Here is a 23,038-nt window from a genome sequence, read left to right on the forward strand (position 1 = left end):
GTTTTCACATTCATTATCAAGTCAATGGTTACACAGAATATTGGAAAACAAAGTAAAGAACAATGAATTCGGCTAAAGGTAGGTAGTAAGTCAGCAGGCATTCTAACTAACGGAACTGTCAAACTGCAGCCAATTTAAATCTTTAGATAAAATTCACAACGACAAGAAAGAACAAACGCCATCTTGAATTGTTAACAATGGGCTCACACATATGTTAATCAGCATTCACTTGTCTCTTTTTGATCCTTAAAATCTTTTTAAGATATGATTGATAATTGTTACTCTATGTGCACTTACGTAGCGTTGTAAATCGTCCCATGGTAAAGAACTTACATGCTTAATATAAGACAATGTTTAAAGAATATAAAGTCATATTATGAGTATCTATCATGATATATCAGTAGAATGATTGAGAAATAAAATAAAACCTAAGCTGACAAATAAACCAAGAAAATGTTTTCGCCACCATATTTTCATTGGGCGAACTCGATAGTGATGTTTAGAGTTAAAAGAATGATTCCCTTTCAGTCTAATAATGTACATGGTTTCAGCCTGACGACGTACATATGTACATGGTTTCAGCCTGATGACGTACATATGTACATGGTTTCAGCCAGATAACGTACATATGTACATGGTTTCAGCCTGACGACGTACATATGTACATGGTTTCAGCCTGATGACGTTCATATGTACATGGTTTCAGCCAGTGACGTACATATGTACATGGTTTCAGCCTGACGACGTACACATGTACATTGTTTCAGCCTGACGACGTACATATGTACAAGGTTTCAGCCTGACGACGTACATATGTACATGGTTTCAGCCTGATAACGTACATATGTACATGGTTTCAGTATGACGACGTACACATGTACATTGTTTCAGCCTGACGACGTACATATGTACATGGTTTCAGCCTGATAACGTACATGAAGTCAGCATGATGATGCACATGGTTTCAGAACTGAATAATGATACTATGAAACCTGACAGTAGTACGTTGACATTTGATTAATCTTGTCACGTGATAATAGAGAGCTATCAATGATCACTGACAACACGCAGTATGCTAAAACCTATAATCAGATAGTAATAAGATACATTTACATGGTGACACCTTTCCAGAAGTGCTTGCGCGCATGAACACTTTTACACTCCAGTATGAAACAGTCCACAGGTAACGACAACAATTTGGATGTAGATGATAAGTTGTTATCCCCGACCCAGACTCAGTAACATCTAGGGACATAAACTCGCCAACGATGTCCATGTAACATCCTAGAACAGCGTCGTGTCGATGATTCCTTTATTTAAGCATATAATACAACACATGCAATATTCCCATTTTATAGCGATTTCTCTCTGCAGTGTTAGGGAACGCCCATAAATTATGATATATATTTCTTATATTTCCCACGTTTACTACAAATCTGAGTGAAAATTCATTAGAATCAATGAATATTTTAAATGTAACCAAAATATTCATAGTGTTCCATCAACGCGTGCTCATGTTATTGCGGTCTTTCCACACCACCTTCCTTAACTGTGATTGATGTCAGCAGTGTTACATTTATGAGACTATAATTAAACGTTATCGCCTCATGTCACATTTTGGGCATGTATGTATATATTTGTGTCATCCCGTGCGGTCATTCTGGTTCCCTCTCGATGTCACAATGTCAGCCTATCTAATTTCCTGCCGTCGTAATCTTAATGATATTCGGACACGTCACGTAACATGTATTAACGCCAAAGAAATATGTGCTTTTACCGGTTTAATGAAATAACCTGTCAGACATGCAAATCTAAAAGAGATTAAGAAAAAATTATCATTCTGAGTCGTGCAATTAATTGTAAAAAGTCTATATCTGATATAATTAATGCAAAACCTGTGTCACCGATTACCATAAACTCATTTCTTGAAATGGCGTTCAATGACTTACGATTCAAGCAGCTAGTTCTGCTTTATCAAACGTTATCCATTATTTACGGCCGTTCATAAGAATGCCTCTAAACTGATGGGCATGCTTCATAATAGGCTCCAAAAGAACATGCCCTGTCAATCAAAATACACTTCTTCCATGGTTTAATATGCAAAACAATGGTGACAATTAATGTAAACAAAATCAATAGGACAATAAATAATACAAGCACACTATCATTGCACTAATCAGACATTTACAACGAACTTTATCTTCTCATTTTGGCATGACCTATGTTACTTGGTTTCTATAGATCACCGCTGTTGGTCATCCTATTATTCAGATTCAGTTTGATATGAATTTATCGGCTTTGAATAGGAAGCTTTCACATTTAAAATACTTGAAAAAATATGTTTTCTATAGCTTAACTTATTCCAAATGTGTTTCCTTCTGTCTTTTTCATGTTTATATTTACATTTATTTTAATAAACAACAATACAGTATTATATGATGAGGTTATACAGATCAGACTGTGATATTTTCAAAATCAAAGTTTGCACCTAAAATCACCTGTTTGCTGTATTGACCGGACATGTTCCTGTCACGATATTCGTGTATACTAACTTAATATCGCTTTGTGGTTCACTCATGGTCAATGGTCATCAGATTCTTTGTTTTTAGTAACACAATCTGATGACGGCCAGCGACTGGCACGATTTTACGTTCAAGAGGTTTAGTTCACTTGTGATTTCACAAATTTTTAGATTCACTATTAAATTGTTTCAAACATCACTATAAAACTATGTATTCAATCACCGCATAAACATAAACCAAGAAAACAGAAAACAAATACGAACTTGTCAACAAAATCATAACCCAAACTCAATTCAACAAAATTAGGGGGAAATTATAAACAGGAGAAAATTATCTATTGAATTATCGATCAAAATTCCTACGCCTATGATCTCTGTTTAGCGATCCTGTCACAGTTATGCGCTAGATACAGTAAAGTGCGTGTGTGCAAACGATGTGCGGACAGACAGAATAACCTGATGGTCACACTGTCGCGTGGATGGACGTTAAACCCGTTAACCAAATAAAGAAAATCAACTTTATACAAAAGCATGCTGTTATTATTGATCGTACCAAAACATTGTTTGTTCATTCAATCCTAAAGTTGTGGATAAGAACTGCGATAACATGATATTTTTTAAATAATATTTAAACCTAATCACATCGCCAAAATGAATTAATCATTTCCCTAACCCTAATTAAAGTCACAGATGCTGCATCTATCTACTAGCTTTGAATAAGACGGTAACGAGTCTGTAGTTAAACTATGACGGAAGACTTAAAGTTGTAACCACTGAATGACGTTTATTTCTTAGTGTTCTTTAAAGGCAGTCTAAATTTGTGGTTAACCAGTTCTCTTCCTCTTTTCTTTGCCTCGTTTCCTTGTATTGGTTTACTCAAGAAGAGGAATTAATAGTGTGTGAAGTTTTCAAGAACACCAAAGAGCTTTTGACCAATCTAAAAACATTTCTTCTATAAGATGATTGAATTTTTTCTCTCTGTACACCACCATATCCCATTCTTAATGAAAAGAGCTCCTTCGTTCTTTGTAATGAGAGCTTTATTTTCCAACAAAAGTGAACGGCGGTATAAATACATCGTTGGGAACTATTCTGAAGCGTATTTCGTGAAAAATACGTCAAAAAAACTGTATACGAAGGACGAAATTATAAAAAACGATCGAGTTTCTGGTTGACAACATCTTTGTCGACTTTGGTGGTAAGACCTCCAAACGGATTATTGTCATATCTATGTGCCCCTGTGTCGGTCGTCTTGTTTTAGTTTTCAGTTTATCAAAGAACTTATAAAAGTTGGTCACATAGACTCTGCAAAGTCGATTAATTTCTCTTTCGGATATATTGATGACGTCATGTCTTTAAATAACAAGAGATTTATTTACGACGTCCGTCGCATAAACCAATCAGAATTGGAAATCAAGGACACGGCAGAATCATCAACATTAGCCGCTTATTTCGACCTTTTCCTACAACGAAACCAACAGCCTACCACCAAACTGTATAGTAAGCGTGATTATTTCAATTTCCCTGATTTTCTGTATAACAACATCCCTATATCCCCAAGATATGGCATTGATTCGACATTCAAGGGCCTGTTATCGTTATCACGACTTTTCGTGCAAAGAAGTCGTCAACTGTTTCAAAAGTTTCAAAAGATGCAGGTTGGTGAACATTATGAACAATTTTACGGTCGTCATACTGATCTCATTGAGAAATATTCTATTTCGATTTCGATATGGACGTGTTTGATGCTCGTTATTTTGACTGTTCGTTGTGTAGTTCTCATTTGATAATGTAAACTTACTTACATGGATTGGGCAAAATTTACATATCTTGTGTGAAGCAGAAGACGCTTTCTTTTCCAGAACACCTGGTCTTTATTCTCTTTGTACTCTTTTTGGGGAATCTTCGTGTAAATCTTTCTTGTATTAATATTTTGCCCTGGTTTTATTGAATTTGAGTTTGGATTATGATTATATCGACACGTAGGTAGTCATCATCTGTAGGATAAGAAATTTCTCCAATTTTCCCTCTTATCAATGAGAGTTTCCTTGTTGTTGGACAAGTCCTCAAATGCTGTTGTATGTCTTTTAGCATAAAGCAATGTAGACAGATTAAACAAGGCAGGGAAGTTAGTTTTTCCTGATATTATAAATTTGTCAACTTTCCTATTGCTGAGACCGTTTTATGACATTTCCGATCAGAAAATTATTATAAATATTTTAGTTTTGTTCAATACTTCGTCATAATAACTGTGTTTCTATTGAAATCCTAAATAGATTCACCATCTATTTATAAATACCCTGTATTTTTGTACAAAACGATTATTTAACACGACTTATTCAAGCATCGTTTAGATGATGATTTCCTACATATTCAAATATGAATACATTCCTACAAATATATATATATAATACAGCTGAAGATCGCTGCTAAATGCTGTGGTGAATATCAGAGCGTTCAACGCAACAAAGGAAATTCCAACATGTCAACAGAATCGTAATCCAACCACAAGTTAAATAGATAAGATTTATATAGAGAGAACAACTCCTGCATTTATGTGGGAATCCCTTAGAAAAGCCGTGATTCATTAAGGTAACTTATACAAAATCTCCGAAGGTGATGACTTATTTTTTTGTGTATATGTGCTGGTTAGTGAGGTACTCTTTTTATCATTTGAATCACACTAAAGTACACAAAAATAAAAAAAAATGTATGTTAGCTGAGATGTCAACACCAACTTTGGTCGGATCAATCAAAACAGCAATATAATTTGTATCAACGTGTGTAAATATGTCAGCGACATGACTAACGGAAATCAAAATATATAAAAATATATATCTTGATGCCTCAAGGTTTTCAATAAAAATCAAAATTAAAAATGACATCATTTTATCATCATGAAAGGTAATATCTATTCAAGAAATAATTCTGATTATAGTTATCTTAACGACATGAATTTGGAGTCGGGATTACAGAACTATGACAATGCAAATGTCCCAAAACCTTCGATTCCAGTAACTTCCTTTTTCAAGTATCGAATTTATCATCGATATATGTATAAGGATAAAAAAAGTTCTGAGCGTAACAAGAAATGTTGTGTTCATGACATTATGTAGGTCAACTAAGACGTAGACTTACCATTTCGTCCTAGAACCTCTGAACCATTTTAAATGGAATTCGCTTCAAAGGTCAAAGGTGAACCGAAATTCTGCTGTCCTCACCCGAATTGGTGTGATGTTGAAGGGAGCCAGATTGATTTTATTTTCAAATATTTTCTAAATACTCATTTATAGTACTGTCACATAAAGAAATAAACAACATGTGATAATACTGTAGCGACTTTACGATCAATTATTTTGAGTACGTCTGGACTAAATTAGATCACCAGACCATAAATGAACGTTTATTTGACGACGTATACGCTTTTGGATCCCAGTTAGTTTGTTTGAATAACTATAATACATCACAGATCGACTAACAATATCAGCTATATCAATGCTTTCGTATCTCGTATCAGTCTTACTTTTCAATTGAAAACACAGATTTCATTCATTTTGCATCGATATAAAAAAGCACTTATTACTGGTTTGATTGAAAATGATAATGATGGTAATTAAAACTCATAAATATATTTGATAACCACGAATTTTCGTCGAACATTCTCAAAAAACAAAAAACAGAGCAATGAAGTTGTTAAAACAGCGACGAGTTGAGTTTAACGGCTTTCTTAAACCATGAGTAGTAACTGGCGTCATTTGGACGGTTTTGACGCCGTCAATGACAACAAAATAGTTGCACATTGAATTTATGCAACTCAAAGTGTAGATATTGATGTCCTATAAATGCGTTTACACTTCGGTGTTTTGTTTTGTTTTTGTTTTTTTTTTATTGATATTTTAATAAAAAAAATACTTGTGTCTATATAGACAGGATATACCATCCATATCCTCCTCATTTTCATATTTAGTCCGGATGGCGATTGTTGATATCGTCAGTGACTCCAAAACATCATAAAAATGACATCGTTAACAAAAGCATGACTCTGACAGGTCATTGAAATTTTGCTTGGTTTTGAATGGTACTGGCGTCACAATTACTAAACAAAAACAATTTTTTCCGGAATCATGCACAAAAAAGACACGTCATCATCTTTTTTGTTTTGTCTTTGCTTGAGAACGTGTGAATTAGAATGAAAATAGCTCTGTTTTAGATATGTGCTGAGCTATACCATTAATATTATTGCAAATACTCACCACGACAACTTAATATACTAAAACGTTATAATAATATCATGCCGAAAATAAAAAAAGCACACACACACAGTATTGTAAACCCCAAATTATATTATATCATGGAAGCCTTTTGTGAAACAATTATTTTTAAAAATCCGCCGTAGATGCAACCACGGGACCCTTCCGTTTCGTGGGTGCACAAAACTTTGAACTTCTTCAATCGGATTCTTTATTTTTAGTTTTTGTTTTTTGTTTAATATTGAAAATAAATATCTATATATAGTTCAAAAAGTTGCTTGATTAGACACCATAAGTGTGCATCATATCTTCGGATTTTTATGTATTTGAATTTGAACATATGCTGGACATAGAAATAACATTATAATAGTTTTGTACTGTGTGAGTTTGTATACATATAGTTATTGGTTATTAACAATCAAAACAAATGTTTGTATACATACAATATCGCCTACATTATCTAAACAACGACATCCCGGTGTAAGACACAACACTATGATATATATTCCAGTTACCTTTGTTGGGAATAATGCGGTCAGGCACATTACTGTCCTACCTAATCATTTAAGTATGCATATTACTTGTGTTGGTGACTCAAAAAGGATGGTATTTTTTCCTTAACCAGAACAATATTTTCATGAAATATCTCACTTTTCATGAAGTCAATGTAAGTAAATGTTTCATTGTACTCAATATACGTACACAGGTTTTAGCAAATGTTTAATGCCTTGAAATAAAATGCGTATATCTTAATTATTCATCGGCCATGTCATACAGAGGCAGTACAATCGATAATGAGATACAATTGATCCCAGCAGCCAATCAGATCTGTCCTAATAGAGAAGAAACTATCCTGCTAATTACATACGAAAGCATATTCATCATATTTATACAGGCACAAGGTATTGTGTTGGTAATACTTGTGGGGAGCGCAAAGGTCTATAGTATACAAGAATTGTCTGTTCCTGTGGTGTGTCCTGGCTTAGTCCTTCACTGTGTTGTACGTAAAATGAAGAACTGCTTTAACTAAACATTAGTACTCATTCTACCTGCGGAAGAGTATCAGCGGATCACGTGTTTGGTGCCTTTCACGCCCCAGAACAGTAAACTAAGACCAGGACCATTACAGAGGAGCAAGTGTCAGGGACAACCCTGTGTGTAAAAATCCGCACCCATTTGACCTGTGCAACGGACACACCATGTCCTCCACATACAACAGGAATATAAAGATTCCTTTTAAATCATAAAAGTGGCTATTTATATATAATGTTTACCTCTTCAAACTTTCCAAGAAATGATTCCCTGTCCCAGCAATCATCATTTGAGCAGCTGCAGCATTTGAATATACAAACACCGGTAGGAAGACTTGATTGACAGATATTGATTCCAGGATAACATGAATATTTGGACAATCTCTGCTACTGTAAGTATATCATCTTTCTAAAAAATCATTTGTTCAGGTTAGATGGAACCTCGAGCAATTTTTGTTCATAGATAATGATAAAAGATAGCATGAAACAAAATGTTTTGCCTTACAATATATCAGTATTTCTTGTCTTTTTTAACTGATCCTTGCTCTTTTTGACAAATGACAGAAAATAGATTATCACAGCGGTGTTACACCACTAACACAGGATTAACAGACGTCTATGTCGCTCTGCATAGTAATGCACATATATAGAAACGTCATTGTACCAGTCAGATTCTAGTTGTCATGTTTCACTCCTAGAGGTCTAAGCTTGATATCCAAACAACAGAGGTTATGTTATACCATATGATAGCTTTGGAACGCAATTTACACTATGTCGAAAACAAATGAGATTTCGGTAAAAGGTTCGGACATACATTTTGGGATTTTTTCTATGGCTTATCAGATTGTTTTTTTAATAAATCGTAAAAAAATGTTGTTCTCTTGGAAACATATTATATATTTAAAAATAACGATAACCATAACTATGACGTCACGACAGAAGATGCCGGAAGATACAATAATGGTGCAACGTCATAATTAAAAGACTGGCCAATAAAACACGTCTATGACGTTTAAACCAGTAAGATGTTTACCGGCTCTCCGTATCGTATCAAATAATGCATAAGTGTAGAAACGCCCAGTATTTACCTGAGAAATACATATATATGTATTTTTACTTGACAACTCTTAAACTGGATATTTTACTATGATCTATCGCTCCGTATCCTAAGGTGTTTAGTTTGTATTCCCGATTTAATATTCACTTACCGATTCCTTCACATTTCTACAATGTAGTTGTATGATTGCTCACTTTCAATGCCCATGAGGTGATATTGCTCTAAATTCTTGATTTTGTTTAGTGCATATAGTGCAATCCACGTCCTACACGTAAGATAAGGTCTAATTTGCTGTTTTACATTCGATTTTCAATACAAATCTTACACTCTCTATATATCATAGATACGATATCATTATCTTCAAACATCATATTTGATATCTGATTCCTCAGGTAAAAAATTCGGTATTATTTTTTTCAGCCATAAGATTTCATAATAAACTTTTCAGTTATAAGGTTTAACGTGAAACTACACAGGTATAAGGTTTGATGTGAAACTATACAGGTATAAGGTTTGATGTGAAACTATACAGGTATAAGGTTTGATGTGAAACTACACAGGTATAAGGTTTGATGTGAAACTACACAGATATAATAGTTGATGTGAAACTACACAGGTATAAGGTTTGATGTGAAACTACACAGGTATAAGGTTTGATGTGAAACACCAATTATCAGATTTGATATCTGTGTGTATTATAATCTCGGGGGTTTGTATTGATTCAGTGATAGATGTATATCAACAAACAAAGACTGATCCAGATATTTTTATGTGAAGGACGAGAGGCTCCCAAACGGTTCCTCACAATCATTGTCTGTATCCGACTTTAAAACGTTAAATAAAAATAATTAACCTGGAAACTCTAATAACGACAAAAAATCGGCAAAACATGGATGTTCGTGCCGTCAGGACTGTGGATATGCACGATTTTGTATAGCATATGCGAAAAAAAGCCCTTTGACATCCTCGAAAATTCTGACGGTAACAGGTACATGACAACACACAACATAATGCAGTAATTAATGAGATATGTATGTAATAGGACAATAAATAATGCCATCATTATTAATTACATGAAAGAGACGAGAATGGTAAAAGCTACATTTAACACTATTTAGTAGTGACGTGTATACACTTCTAGTAATACCTTGGCGTTGATGTAAACACGTTCTGTTGTTATTTACGTCGGCAATATCGGTTATACATTTACAGCTTCATGTCATCTTGTCAACGGACAGTGAGGATATCAATTCTTTGCATTTAATTATTAAAACCTTATATTGTAGCCAACCAGCATTTGTCCTTCACAGTAAATAGCTTTTCTTTATTTTCTAGAATTTTTATCTTTCGTGCATGTATAGCTCCGTTGTTAAATTGAAAACGACGTCTCAGAAATGATATCTTTTCTTCTATCTTTACTTACTTACTAATGATCAACTGAGGAAACTTAGTCTTTAAACACTGATTACGAAATAATTTATATACCTCAGATCATTTAACAATCCATTCATTATCTAGTTTGTATCTATGTAAATTAGGTGATTAATCAATTACACTTAATGGCCATAGTGATAATTAAAAATGTTGCTTTTTGACAATTGAATGACAGTGTTAAAACGTAACCAAATGTCACAGGAAGAAAACAGAGATAGTGTGATAACGGTAGCAATCCTTGATTCATCAATGTCTATTGTAAAGAAATGTAGAATTAAAACATTGTTTAATGTGGTTAGTTCCTTATTTCCTTATTATTTTATTAATAAGTATGACTGCGCCACTGTGACGTGCTCATAACCACAACGTGTGTGTTCTGTGTACAGGTTTCCTCTCCAAAGCTATTGCAAGGTATTTTCTCTCTGATAAATGCAAGTTTTCTTGCGACGTGACTGGGTGACTTGCTTTCATCCCCTAAGGGTAGGACCATGGGTACTGAAGTCTGTATATTGAATTATTTTAGGAGATCGTGTCCAGTCTTAATTTAGGCTTATCCTATCATGAACGCTGTTGCTGTTGCTCATCGCGTCATATCAGATATCTACAGGTTTATTCAAGGAAAGTTTATATCCGGGGTGGGGTCAAGGAACTGTGGCGTGCATAGTAAAATAAAGTTAATTTCATTCCGTTATAATGCATCTTTTTACTGTTCCTTATTACCTAATTGTTTAGTCCGGTTTACCAATCTTCATTGAAACATCACAGGATACTAGCAAGAACAGATAGTCATCATATTTGCCACTATTTTAAGTATCACGGCCTGACTACTGGTATATGTTCGTGATCAGACTCAACACTGACCACATGACACGGAATACAAAATGAACGACAACAGTAATGTTAACACAATGATTCTTTAGTTACAAAAGTTACACCAACGGAAAGCGATCATAAGACTACAAATGTATAACAAAGCATTATTTCACATCCATAAAAAACACTTTTTTAAAATTTCACAAGCAACGCTTTCTGTTAGAATTAGATCACATCTATTGACCTTTGAAGGACAGGTTAATTTTGTTAATCCGGGTGTCTTTAGGACAGGGGGGCTTTTTTTCCTGTATCATTGATATATTAAGATATTTATCAATATTATCACTAGTACCATTTTCTCATTTTAATATACCATCTGTTTCGACTACGTTTTATCTCCCTTTCCTATCATCTACATTTCAACACCTAGGCCCCTAGCATCACTAATGTGTCCTTGAAAGCCGAAACAGTATTTACCTCTTAAAGTTGTTCACAGGTCATATTCTCTGGTTTGTATGCATTAGAGTTTAAATTCTGTAAAATTTAGTTTTAATTTGTTCACAAAAGTCGTATAATTTCTGCAATGTTAAGTACTCGTCAAGTTTCTGGAGAAGTTAAACTAAGCAACCAAAAAAACAGTCATGTTTTATGGCGGATGTTTTCACATTGAAGTCAAGTCTCTTACGGGGCTTCCAACCGTGGCTCGTGGCATTTCAATTTACAATTTTGTGTTTCGACTATAAAAAACCAAAAACAAACAAAACAAACAAACTAAATAACAAAAACAACTACGAAACAAAATAGCAGCATGACTTTCCAGTTCTAAAATTCTAAGGTTCATAATCCAGTGAAAAAAGACGTCAAAAGGTTTCAATCATAGTACATACTTCACTTTTGTCTTTAACAATGAAGGACTAGATCAGTGGTTGCCTATCTCGTTACGGGAGGTCGGTTAATGTATAAAAAAATGACGGCCACCTGTGTGCTGAAAGAGTTCAACATAAGTCATTTATTACTTATGAGGTTGATACTAATAGGTTATAAGGTAAGTAATTATAGAACGGATTTCTTCAAAATCATTTTTACTTTTTTAAAACAAAATCGAGTTCTGTTTGCATAATCCTCTCTGATTTAAGGTAAATTGTTAAAAATACCCTCGAGGAACAGAAAATTTATTTATGCCATCTTCGTCTTTTTGTTTATAGACCTACCACTACCGTACACATAAGATTATGGTAATTTTCATTTAGTTGCCTAATATTAGAATAATGTACAATTAAATAGTCTTGTTCTACGTCCTAATTAATTAATTAAATATAAATGTAAGACCGTGGTTTGCTTTCTCTGTTACGGAGCTTGTAGTTGAACAGTACAGGTTAATGTAAGGTCGTTAGTGTGATGTTTCGCTGAAGGTGTGGAATGTGCGAAAACGATCTATCAGGTTACTCTTCAAGTACAAAATGACAAAGTAAATAACAAATTGTAAATAACGACAAATAAAATATCAACTTGTAAATAACGACAAATAAAATATAAAAAAATAACGACAAATAAAATATCAGCTTGTAAATAACGACAAATAAAATATCAACTTGTAAATAACGACAAATAAAATATCAGCTTGTAAATAACGACAAATAAAATATCAACTTGTAAATAACGACAAATAAAATACCAACTTGTAAATAACGACAAATAAAATATCAACTTGTAAATAACGACAAATAAAATATAAAAAAAATAACGACAAATAAAATATCAGCTTGTAAATAACGACAAATAAAATATCAACTTGTAAATAACGACAAATAAAATATCAACTTGTAAATAACGACAAATAAAATATCAACTTGTAAATAACGACAAATAAAATACCAACTTGTAAATAACGACAAATAAAATAAAATAACGACAAATAAAATATCAACAAATAAAATATCAACTTGTAAATAACGACAAATAAAATACCAACTTGTAAATGACGACAAATAAAATTTCAACTTGTCAATGACTATACAGACTTGCTATTTACCGATAAAACATCATTAAAAGGACGAAATGGTTAGATATTAATTTCTCAACTGATAAAAATTATTTAAATAACATTTAAATATCTTTTAAGAATTGCGTTCTTTCTGTTGATTATGATATTTTAAAGTTTGCATAACCATTTTATTAATAACGTCATAGAATTGAAATAAAATAGGAGCGACTTTTATTCATATCATTATCGTTTAGAGAGTGTAAACAATGTCTTTGTGCATGCAATTTTAGAATTAGATTAATTCTAATTCATTTTCTGTCACGCGTATAGCGTGAAACAAGAGGTAATTTTACAAATTAGTAATTTACTAATTATATAACTATACATAGTAAGAAATCATATCAAAATGGCGGATTAAAACGATCAAAAAATGCGATGGCTGGTAGACACAACAGCGAGTGTCAACTAGCGTTATTTTGAAGTTGATAATCTTTATCAGTTTCTCTCAAAGAGCGTTATAATTTTGTGACGAAATCTAACCTTTAAGTCCCTTTGATATATCTGAAAATAAAAATTGAAGGACTTTGTGACCAGTTACGACAAACCTTTCGATAAACTCACCCTTGTAAAAACAAGTCAGTCGAAACATGGGTACAACTTGTTCCAAAAGTGTTAAATTTGCTAATTCATTTCTGGATAGTTCTTGTCCTCTTGAATATTCATAAATTTCCGACATTTAGAAAGACTTTCGGTCTTCCCAAACATGACTTGTACGATGTTCTAACTGCTGATATGACAAATTCAGAGCTGTTTTATCAGGATATACAAAAATATTGGCTGGTGTACTTTAAGACTGGCTGGCCGGAAAGCCAAATAGATAACAGGATAAAAATTAAAACATTTAACCCTCCCTGTATTTATTTACATTACTTTTCACGTGGTATGCTTCATAGCTATTTATTAAATTGTCGAGATTATAAAAACCTGTCTTGTTGCACTTTTTACCAGATTACCTACATGAATAACTGATGTACATTTTGATATATGAAATGTTCTCTTTCTTGTTTTATGTTTACGTGTTTGATCCCCCCCAACTATGTATATAACTTAAAACTATTTATATAATGTTAGCAAACAAATATTAATGTTATCTGAAATATTGTTCTCTACAGGTATAAGATTAAAATTTTCCAAAGTATGCATAGCTATTTTTTTGCTCTGGATACATAAATCTGGCGCCAATTTAAGAACGTTTTGTCTAAAGTGATCTCTTAAACGTCACTAAAGCGACACTTTTTACATAATTTATGTCTTTGTTATATATATGTGTATATGACTTATCTAAAGAACGAAGACACGTTCTTTACATCATTCCTTCATCTGTCACGTGGCCAGAGTGTTGAAAAATTACCTACTGGTTCGAGAAAAGAGACAGACAAAAGAAGACAGAAATCACGAATGATCCAACTAATTCCAAATATTAGCAATGGCCATGACATATTTTTCTGTAATATTATAAAGCATCTGCTTTTGAAAACAAATGCCTCTAGATAAAGTAACAATTAGTCCAACGCCAAACCATCACGTTCCATTTAAGTATCATGATGACATGCTGTCGCTGATGATTGAGAGCGTGGAATGATATTTTAGAAAGCTTGTAAACATTTCAAAGCTAAGTTGTTTAATTCCTTTTGACAAGGAGGACAACAGCTGTTTTACATATGAACTGTATAAATAGATATCATAATATCGAGGGAAGTTAGATTGGGTTGTAATTAATAACATTTACGTTTTTGACTCGACTGTCAGTAATAAATATTTTGATTATTAAACTGTAGTTTATTTAACATCTCTTGATGAATATATGTATAACATTTTAATATTTTCATTTCTTTTGAGAAAAGTTAAATTGGCTTGCCATCACTGTCAATGTTATCAGTATGGTTGAATTATCACAGTGTAATCGAGAAATACATATCACATTCCGGAAAGAAGTTATGAGGGTTACCCTGTCAAGTCTCTCTGAACGATATTTTATGAAAATTAAAAATGTTTCAAAAGATACAGGTTGATAAAAAATTATGGGAAAGTTAACTGGTCGCCAAAGTGATTTCATTGAGAAATATTCTGTTTCTTTGTGGGATATGAAGTTGGACGTGATTAATGCTCGTTAGTTTGTCTGTTGGTTCTGTTGTTGTATACCTTGGTCTCATTTGAGAACGTTGCATTACTTACTTAGATTGCCCAAATTTTACATGACGAGTGTCTTCAATGAAGCAGAAGTTGCTTACTCTTCCGGAATACCTGGTCTTATTCTCCTTGTAATTGTTCAGGAGTCACCGTGTAAATTTTTCTTTTGTTCGTATTTTCCTGAAGTTTTACGGAATTTGAGTTTCGATTATGATTATGTTGTCACGTTGGTATTCTCTTGGGTTTTTTCAATGTTCTGCTGGAAGAGGCAAAGGATAACGCTATTCCAACATTAATCATCCTTAGATTTTCCGTTGCTAAGTATTGTAATAGTTCTGTATACAACTTACTTTCCTGCGGTATATGTAAATTTATCTTAACACAGAAAAGACAACAGCATTTAACTCGGGGTAAGCATCCTAGACAACGAAATGTATTAGTAGCATTTTCCGCGAACTAGAAAAAATATTTCGCACTGTCGATAAATAGTGCAGCAGAAATACAGAAGCTAGAACGGACACTTAAAAGTCTGCAAATTACGAGAAACATTGACTGGAGACAGAAAACAACTTCTAAATTCATCCAGAGAATTGTAAACAATTGCAGCATCAACAATTATGTTTTTCCCTTTCTGACAAAAGGTTACATTACGGTGACAGTTAAACAGGACTTGTATATTATGCTAAGCATTGTAAAAAAATAGTATCAATCATTTTCTATGTAATTTAAAAAATGTCAGGCTATTCCAATGTTCAAAAATACCCATATCTATGTAAACCCGACTTAATCTTTGATACTCTTTTTAATTTTAAACGAGCTTGAAAGTCAAGTCAAATACTATATGATCTGTATTAGATTTCCGTGTTGGCGGATAGGAATAGCTATGGCGGATGATATATGAGTTCTGTATGTATCGTATCCAGGAATATCACACAAGAGGACAGCATCACAGTAACGTCAAATGTTATAATTCATTACAAATGTATGACAACCATTTGGTTAGGCTGTTTAATTTCACTTGTCGCTACGAAATTCGTGTCTGCTCATCTACATAATAATCAAATTTCAGTATCACTTGTCAGGGTTATTTTTTGTTTTTGTTTTTATACATGTATAATAACCATCTGAAACAAAATGAGTATAAAGAAGCACAGATTACAACGACATCGAGAAAATACAATACAGCATAAACTTTGGTCCACCTTAGTAAACCATACTTATCTATCAAGTCACAAATCCGTTATGTAACTTGTTATTAAGTTTTAACGACGTACAGCGTCGTCTTCAAGTCGTTCCATTCGATTCATCTAGTTTCATATACAAAAGCATATTTGCATATCTGCCTATGGAGATAATACTGTAGTGTCTCTTGTTTAACCTCACGATTCAAGCAGTTCGAGACAGGACACATAATTGTTAATATGTACCAATAAGGTAACTATTCCCCCAAATCTGGCTGAGAGGGGAGACAACCACATTGACGAGGCTGAAATGAGATTTGACTTTTATAGTTGATATTCCGGGATTCTTGATCAAAATGTTATATTTTAGGAGAAGGGCGATTTATTTGAACCTGTAAAAAGAGTTAGAACAATTAGTGCATATAAGCTTCATTTTGACAATTACAGAAAACGCTATATATTTTATTTCAAAACACAACACAGTGCTCAATGATTGGCTGATATGAAATATAGATACTTTCAATTGTCACTGGAAAAAAATAACATTTTTACCATAGAAACTTATATCTGGACTTTCCATGCTTTGATTGATGACGTCATTGTTCTTTTCTTTGTAGTTACTTTTACATATCACATCCTGTTACTGCCAACAAAAGTCGACATGGTGGAGTGGTCAGGCATCGCCACCAGCAGCTCGAACAGCAACACAACGTAATAGCCCAGGCGGTCAGGTTGTAAATCCATCTTGGAACCAAGCGCCAAAGTCATGGCCGAACTCGGAACCAACAGGGTGGTCGGCGTCTCAAAAGCGTCGCGTGACTGTCAAACCTAGAATTGCCACTCCACCCAATAGACGCACTCCAAACACTCCTGGACAAAAGTGGTCAGGTGGAAAAAATGGTGTTCGTAACTATAATTGGAAACCAGGAGCATATCCCTATCCTCAGGTGAAAAAGCCCGCTTCATCCCAATGGATTAGTAAATCAAGCTCGACATGGAGAGCTCCGGGGATGCAAAACAAAGCACCACCAACACGGGGGAATAGTTGGGGCCAAAATAGAGCACCTAGTCACAAGGTTAACAAAGTTCCAAAACCGCACGAGTTAGTTAAAGGCTGGACGACTACTGGTACACAATCACTATGGACTGACCAGGGAAACAACAAAAAGGCACCAATACCTACATCTCACGCTCAAAGATCCGGACGGCATCATATACCAGCATGGCTACAGAAACGTCCAATACCAGCTAAAAAACGCAGAGAAAATACCGCCAAAAGCTATCATGCAAATGTTCCCAGGGGTCCTCCATTTCAACAGCCCCGCCCAGGTTTTACACCGAAGCCTTACCCACAAACTGGATACACTGGGTATAACTCAAAAACATATGCTCGTGAATCGACCAAAAAGAGGCTTCCACCGCGCCCACCAACTCGTTTCCAAAATGATCAGCGACACCGTCCGTCACGTCGTCATGGAGATAATCCAACAAGAAATACCCAATATCACCGAGAACGTCACTTAGAGGTACCAACCCCACCAGATCGGAGACAGGAGTTAAGGACTGCACTCCCGACTCGATCAAACCCACGGTCAGAGATTCATCGTGACCCCTTGGCAGATAATCATCGACCTTCCAGACTTAGATCTCGCACATCCACCAGGACAGAGCCCTCCTCTCCCAAGCGTATTCGTGAAGGACATTTCGAGACAAACCAAGCTGAAAGTTTCCATCGCTCAGAAACAAAGCGCGTTGATATTCTCAATCAAAATGAGCCTCGACAGAGTCAAACAAAATCTACTAGGAAACGTAGACCCAGGAAAAAACAACCAAGTAAAACGAAACAAAGTGATGCTTTACAACCTGAAGAGCCGAGACGTAGAAAAACCAATTCAAAAGTTGAGTCTGCTCGAAGCGAAACGTTTACAGGTATAGAAACAAGTCGAGGCAATATTGTGGCACGTAAGGAGCAAGCTATACATGTTGATCCGACAGGACCATCGTCTAATGGATTTGACACACGAAAAAAGCCGGTGCCATCTGCACAACCCAACCATATCAGTAACACTCCAAAACTGGATTCAAACCATTACACTAGTAACGCACATCCACCTTCAAACAACGATCCGATTCCTAGCGAAGCATTACCTCACGCGGATCGTAGAATTAGCAACTCAATTACACAAGCAGTAACCGGCATCCAGATAACAAATATAGAACCACTTTCAACCACCGTTGCTATACCTTCCGAATCCGTTAGCATGGACACTTTCACCACTTCTGAAAGACCAAAACATATAGCAGACCCAAAAGGAAGGAAGGAAAAGAGAAAAACTTTATTGAACGGAGCTGTTATCATGCAGACAACTGTTGAATCACGGCATGCTAATGATATTTCAGACAAAACCAACACTCCAGTTCCTCAGGAATCGGTTCAATTAGCTGTTGAGGTTAAGCCGATTCATCCAACTAAAGCTGCAGAACAACAGTATGAAAGAGACCCAATGACAGAGAAAATAATAGCTGAACTTAAACGAAAACTCAAGATTCTTTCCATGCCAAAATCCACTGCGGGTGACCCTGATGTTAATGTAAGCGTGTCAGTTTTGGAGGTGTTGAAGCAAAAGCAGGGTTCTTCCGCTGACCCAGCACAAGAAACAATGCTATCTAAAACAAGAGACAAAATGAACACCCATTTAAAAGATTTGCATCTTGAACCAAATCCCGACATTATTGAGATTCACCATGGAGAATCAGCAACACGTTCAAGCAACAAGGCACGTCACCCAGAGTTCGCACATCCTACCGACATGCATTATGAAGAGGTAGCAGAGCCGAGATGGCGATCAAAAGACCCGCCTCCCCATGGAAGATCTGCAAAACATAGACAAACAAACCCTCATCCTAACGATAGACACGTAGAACCAACTCCCCCGCATGATCAGGTACCACAACGGAGAAGTAAATCTCACTTACGCAAGGCGGACGTCCATGAAGAAATCGGTTATTATGAAGGCGTGACAGAAGTTCGACGAAAACCAACTTCGCATCCAGAGGCGACCGGAAAATCTTCTCGAAAGGAAAGGAACCACAGCTATCATAAAAAACGTCGAGTTATAGCAGATGGGCCTACTGTCGACCCAGCAGTGGAGTTTATTGGAAAACCGTATGCAGACAATCATGAAGCAACAAGTAAAGGTAGAAAAAGACCTGTATCAGACCCTCGAGCAGCTCCTCTTCCAGAGCGGAAAACACTAAGGAGGACACAAGAAACGGGGGATATACTATCTGTATATGATAGCAAAACTGATACATATATTGAGCCTTCGTCAAATTTTTCTCCGCGTCCAAAGAGTGAAGCGGACCTTTGGGGAAAGAGTCAACCGGCCCAGCCAGCCCCAACATCGGTACACGGGATGCCACCACATCATTGGGGACCAGACTCACATGCACCAAGCCCACATATGGGTCCACCAACCTCTCATATTCCTGCTCCAGACCCCTATGCATCGCCATCCGATCCCCGTGCACCACAACCACCTGCATATAACGATGATAACTGGCCAGGTCGTCAACCCAGCTACCCGCCAGGAACGGCAGATGCTTTCACAAATCAGCATCCGTCAGTGAATTCAGATTTACATATGGCAGGACATCCAGGCTATGCCCCCGACCCATATCACGGTCATCCACAAGGACCGCATCCATATGAGTACCAAGGTGGACCACAAGCACCCTACCCCCCAGAACCCTACCCACCAGCCGGACCACCTGAATCATATCCAGCCGGCCCTCCAGAATCATATCACGCAGTTGGTCAACCAGGGGCATATTATCAAGATCCGCATCAGCCAGCACCATATGTCCCAGCAATTGGACCGGTCGACCCTTATGGTCCACCTCCAACTGTGAACTCAGGACCGATATATCATACCCCCGCCACAATACCGACCACCACTGACGATGACCCTCCAGCAACTCCAGCGGCTGCAAACCCGTGGTACCCTACGGTACAGCCGCCAGTTGGTCAGCACCCCCCGCCATACCATACAACACCATCGCCACTGACCAACTTTGACCCTTACCCAGGGCCCCACTATGCCCAACCTCCGCCAGACGGCAGACCTCCACCAGCATATGATACTCCGCAGTTTGTAAGTAATTATAAAACAAAAAAGAACTGATGTGGTGAAAAAAAGAAATGCAATTTTTTATTAATTATTATTACATTTCAACACTAAAATAAGTTTAAATATTACAAATATTGCAAACATCATCTATTTTCGACTATTTGTATTCTAAATGAAGGACCAGTATACCATCAGATATCCGGACGGATCTGCCTCCAAAGAGGAGTACACAGAGGTAACCAGCGCCGTACAAAGGATAGTCAACTATGTGTATGACAGTACTTTGAGGATTTATAAAATCGCCGACTACTTCGTCATGGACAGGAACACGGTAAGTAAACACAGCCTGACAATATTCTGGTAAAGTGCGCATTTCGTAAAGTGGATTTATCAACGTTACATATTGGCACAAACATTTTTCATAACCTCCATTTCCTCCTGTTGTTCTCCATTTCATTACGTTGTTTTCATTGGTACTAAGGCCTTTATCAATTTACATCAATTTCTGAGGTTTTATTTTTTTGTTTTTGTTTTGTTTTTGTTTTTTTGGGATTTATTTTAGTTTATTTGTTTGTTGTTTTTTAGTATGTATATATAATAAAGGCAATGGGTTCCGGTCTAGGAAATATTTGTATGAGATGTTTTGATGAGAAGTTTGTTTGTTTTACAGGACAGTTTCGCTATAAGGATAGCTAAGGACATGTGTTACGTCGGAACCATCGACTCAGCAATTCTCGATTCCTTTACTGAATACACATTGAAAACTCGGAATGCGACGGTATGTACTTATGGAGAATATCCTACTGGTCTTAAACGAAATAAAAGTTCGATAGGAAAGCTAAGACACAGCGAGCATTTGTATTAACTAAACGCGCTGGGTTTTTTTAAAAAATTATTTTGATATATATGAGTAAGTTTATCTACACCTCAAATGATTTAAACGAATGTTAAAATAAATTATGAAAAATTCTTTGAATTGCCCTAACAGGAACCAGTAATATACAGCAACGAGCGACTCTTCTTCTTCAAAGAGATAGAGCAAGTGTTCTTCGCTGACGTCAACAGTACACGGGGAGGATATATCGCTGGATCGTGTGGCGATGCCTTCATGTTTAGAGTCCGGATGGTAAAACCAAGAAGTAAGTAGTCATCTGTCCATCTTAACCAAGCTGCTTTATTCTTCCTGTTTGGCTCACTGATCTTTCTTTTCTAACAAATGAATAGAAATGTATACTGTGTTGTAGAAAACATGTATCACTACATATATATATGCCAGCAACTGAATAACGTTTTATTTTAACAGTTATTCTGATGAACGATGGTTCAGTACTTCCGGGCAGTACTTGTCCATACGGCGCGCCGATGAAAGAACCACAAGGACAGGTCACCTCCTGTAAATCCGGGTACTGTCATTCACGTGAGCACACGTGTAACCCTACCCATCATATATGTTGTCCAAAGAGTGAGTATCTTCTGCCATTTACACATTACTAAATTGAGACACGTGGTAACATAGCATGATCGATATCATCTGGACAATTAGATTCCCGGAACGAATGGGAAAAGGTAAGGGGTCACCTGCCCGACCACGTGATTTTTCCCGGTTTTCTCCTAAAGGAAAACTCCTCGCCAGCTTACATCAAGGCCAACGAGAGTAATTAGTACAAGCTGAAATAACTTATTTCGCAATTAATGGAAAATATATAAAGATTATATTTTAATAGCTTGTGTTCCTCCCCCTTTGCAATAAAACGGAAAGGCTAGAAAATCTGTATCTACGTTCGTTCTTCTGAAAACCAAACAGGCACAATAGCGAAGAGAGAGAGAGAGAGAGAGAGAGAGAGAGAGAGAGAGGGGGGGGGAGAGAGGGGGTGTATTCAAACCATGTGTTGAATTAACTATGATATCTGTATTCATTATAATATTAATAATGGATAGCCTCGCTCTGTAGGCTTAATGCGTTTATCTGGTTTGTATTTAACATACATAGGTTTGTAATAAGAATGGTTAGTCATGTTTATCTAATGAACCCGCTCACATCACTTTTATACAAGCCATAAAAGCTACATATATGCATATATGTATTGTTTACTTTCAATCGGTTTTAATATATATATATATGATATCAATATAGATATATAATGAGTTTTTTTTATCTGTTACAGAGCCGGAATCAACCAGATGTATGCACCTTTCTATAGGCAAATTCTGTGTGTCCTACTCTAAAAACAACGTTATCATTAACTAAACAGCTGGATACATCGAGGTAAAGTCGACAGTGCAAGACCGACTATATCAAACACATTGCTCTATTGTGACATCTAGTTCCCAAAAAGGATTTATGAACGGAATACTTCCGACGGATTTTGAAGACAGAAATTCTATGGTCACGTCAACTAGTTGGGTAGAAGCATCAAGGACGTCTTGTGTGGACAAACGACGTGGTA

At 35.8% G+C, this 23,038-nt stretch overlaps 1 protein-coding gene across 1 annotated transcript; it reads left to right on the forward strand.

The window, feature by feature from the left end:
• The first annotated feature begins 8,167 nt into the window (after nt 1–8,167).
• LOC132550079 (uncharacterized) lies at nt 8,168–22,839 on the forward strand. Its single transcript, XM_060214091.1, has 7 exons — nt 8,168–8,194; nt 17,079–20,615; nt 20,770–20,922; nt 21,262–21,369; nt 21,580–21,730; nt 21,895–22,053; nt 22,757–22,839. The coding sequence occupies exons 1-7, from the start codon at nt 8,168–8,170 to the stop codon at nt 22,837–22,839; spliced, it is 4,218 nt and encodes a 1,405-aa protein (XP_060070074.1).
• Nucleotides 22,840–23,038: the final 199 nt, after the last annotated feature.

Source organism: Ylistrum balloti, unplaced genomic scaffold (assembly GCF_031769215.1).
Source record: "Ylistrum balloti isolate Yb309-2 unplaced genomic scaffold, AGI_CSIRO_Ybal_v1 Utg369622, whole genome shotgun sequence".
Taxonomy (NCBI): domain Eukaryota; kingdom Metazoa; phylum Mollusca; class Bivalvia; order Pectinida; family Pectinidae; genus Ylistrum; species Ylistrum balloti.